This window comes from Acanthisitta chloris, unplaced genomic scaffold, assembly GCF_000695815.1.
Source record: "Acanthisitta chloris isolate BGI_N310 unplaced genomic scaffold, ASM69581v1 scaffold36453, whole genome shotgun sequence".
In the NCBI taxonomy this organism is placed as follows: Eukaryota; Metazoa; Chordata; class Aves; order Passeriformes; family Acanthisittidae; genus Acanthisitta; species Acanthisitta chloris.
Genome location: NW_008667184.1, coordinates 9,982 through 12,903, shown reverse-complemented (window position 1 = coordinate 12,903; position 2,922 = coordinate 9,982). Strand labels below are relative to the sequence as shown.

Sequence of the window (2,922 nt, the reverse complement as noted above, 5' to 3'; positions counted from 1 at the left end):
CAGGCAGGAGAGAGGGGGTCAGGTGCCCTGTAGGAAGGGCTGCGTCACCCGAGGGCTGCGGCTTCACCGACTCCTTTTCTACTTCGCAGGCAAATGCGTGCGCAACCTTCAACTTCCTAACCAGTGAAAAGCGCATGGTGGCTGCTGGGCTCATCCCTCCACGGGGCGCCTACATGGGGGTGTAGGTGCTGCCTGCCATGCCCGTGGGCTGAGCATGAAGCCCCCGAGGGTCACCACTCCCACTGGAGAAACACTTCGGGTTTGAACCATGGAGCTGCTGGCTGAGGAGTGGCTGTGCACTCAGGAGGTCTGTGAGATGTGTGGGCTCAGCTCTGCCCTGAACTCCACCGCTGCTCTGCCTCCCTGCCCGGTCCTGGTGGGGGCTGTGGGCCAGGGCACAAGGCTTTACTGGCAGCACTGCTCCCATGGCCTGCTGTTCCACTGCCCTGTGCCTTGGCAGGAGGAAGCCTCACCCCAAGGCAGGGTAGATGCTGGTGGGGTGAGCTGCACACCCCCCCAGGCACATCTGGGGCTTCACAAGGAAAATACATGGAAATGAGAAGTACAAAGAGTTGTGTGGTGGTTACTGTAAAGCACAGGAAGGCTGTAACACGCTGATGGGGCACGTGCTCACACCAGGTGCTGGGCAATACGTGTGGTACTATGGGAGTCACCTGCCAGCAGCTCCCTGGGCACAGCCAGCACCAACAACTGGTGTGTCCCAGCTGGTGCTGGCCCAGCCTGGGCTTGTGTGTGGGGCTTTGTGACATCTCACAGTGTCCGTGTGCCTCCTGCAGCCTCAAGCTGCAGTCAGTCCCTGGGTGCTGCACATCTTCTTGGAGGCTCAGCTCAAGCAGGGGATGTGGACAGAGTCACTGTCCCATCCCCCCCACCTTGTCACCCCTGGGGAAGGGGTACGTGTACCTCCTAGCAGCCTCATGCCCCAAACCCTGCCAACTTCACAGGGTCAAGGCTGCTGCAGCCCAGCCCTGCATCAGGCCATGGAGAAGCTTTTAATAAGTGTGTGACACCGACACCATGATGCAATTCAAGGCTATGATTTTAGCATGTGTAAATCCAATTTGACATCCTCATGGTGATGCAATTCAAGGCTATGATTTTAGCGTGTGTAAATCCAATTTAACATCCTCATGCTGCAGAGTGACTTTTTCTTTTTTTTTCAGTCAACACCACTAGTGATACAAACCAATGATGGTAAGGACATGCTCTTCAACAGGAGTAACACGTGTGGGACACACAACTGATACAGGTGTAAAATACTTCTGTCACCTGGTGTTGCAAAGGTAACCTGCCAAGCCAGGGAGGTTTGCAGTGCTCAGGCCTGCAGAAACACAGACACAGCTCCTTTACAAGCCTGTGTCCATCCAAGTGTATTGTCCACACACTTTCTGACACACAGCCTGGGCAAGGGACCTGCACCACCTGCACTCACCCTCCCAGGGGTGCAGCTGCTGTGTCCAGGGGGACTGTGGGGGGTTTAGGGGAAGAAACAAAGGGGAGAAGGGTGGATAGGTGAGGAGAAGGATAACAGACCCAAGGCCTAGTGTGTGTAAGCAGCTGCAGTGCAGAGGCAGGAGCATGTGGGTGGATACTGCATATACCAGCACCTATATGCTTATCATTCCCAGTCCAGCTGCTGCAATGGGGTCCTGTGGCACTGGGTTTGGCAGCTCCCAGCAGGAGCTACTGGCCCTGTAAAATCCATGTGCTTTCTTGCTCAGCAGCCACTTGTTTTCTGCTCTCAGGAAGAATTTTATAAGACCCCACACTGTTACGCATTCAGCCCTGTCCCCTCCCTGTTCCCCCTCACAAGGAGGGAGCAAGTGAGGTAAAGAAGGAAGAGATTGCCCTAGGCTGACACCGATGGCACATCTTTTCCTCTTTTATTGTAAAACATGGCCAACACGTGCAAGGCTTCAGCCCAGGCTCACAGCTCCTGTGCAGCATGTGGGCCTCATAGGTCATGAAGCAGCCAAGGGACAGCAGGAGCTCCAGGCAGCCCAGAATAATGGCACTTCTGCAGCAAGTGCAGCTCCTGCACAGGGCGGTACAGGGCTGAGTGGCACAAGGACAGACACAGATGGACCTCCTTCAGAAGAGGCGCTTCTCATACCTGTGAGGGGAGCAGCAGACAGGAAGACCTTTTTACTGACCCACCTCACGCAGGGCAAGCACTAAAGACAGCCAGGAATGGCTCCTGCTGGCCCTTGAGGGGGGAACAGCCCTCAGCACCTTGGCAGCTCACTTGCGAAAGGAGTGCTGGCCCAGGCCAGACAACAGGCTGCAGCTCAGCCCAGCTGTGTGGTGCCAGGGCAAGCCACTGGCATGCTCAGCCACGGCAGCTGAGGCACAGGGTGGCTATACCCAACCCCCTCAACACCCACCCTGGGGAGACAGGGGTCCTGCCAGAAGCACTTACGAGTGGAGGCCGTGTACACCTCCTTCCACCTGGGCAGACGTTGTCCTCTTCTCAAACTTCAGCTCTCCCGAGTACATCATGGCTCTGAGAAGGAAGGACAGCCACAGTCACAAGCCAGGCAGAGTCCAGAGAAAACAGTGCTCTGGCACATGGTCGGCTGGAGCAGCTGAGATGAGGGTCACTGGTTCCTCCGGCTGCAGCCAGAATGGTCTCTGCTGTGCCCCTAAGAGCCAGGCAGGGTAAGTTAACCCCAATACTTCAAGTCCAGCCAGCTGAATATGCAAGAGACTATGTTCCTGCATCCCTGGGGCTGGCAAATCCATGATGCAGTGCCCACTTGGAGATGAGGGAAGAGGGCTACAGCAAGGTCAAACCACCCAGAACACACCACGGCTTGGGTACAGCTGCCCAGGGACTCCAAACAGCAGCACTGTGACTGACCAAAGCACACACACAGGGAAGCACTCACCGGACTTGGGTCA

At 56.3% G+C, this 2,922-nt stretch overlaps 1 protein-coding gene across 1 annotated transcript in view; it reads right to left on the bottom strand.

Moving 5' to 3' along the window:
* Nucleotides 1–2,112: 2,112 nt before the first annotated feature.
* The window catches only part of IMPDH2 (IMP (inosine 5'-monophosphate) dehydrogenase 2), a gene marked incomplete at its 5' end in the record, with an annotated part of 10,430 nt that continues 9,620 nt past the window's right edge, over nucleotides 2,113–2,922 (bottom strand). The window contains 3 exon segments of the mRNA XM_009072411.1: nucleotides 2,113–2,134; nucleotides 2,441–2,524; nucleotides 2,915–2,922. The exon segment at nucleotides 2,915–2,922 is cut by the window's right edge and continues 136 nt beyond it. Coding sequence (XP_009070659.1) covers nucleotides 2,113–2,134; nucleotides 2,441–2,524; nucleotides 2,915–2,922 — 114 coding nt within the window.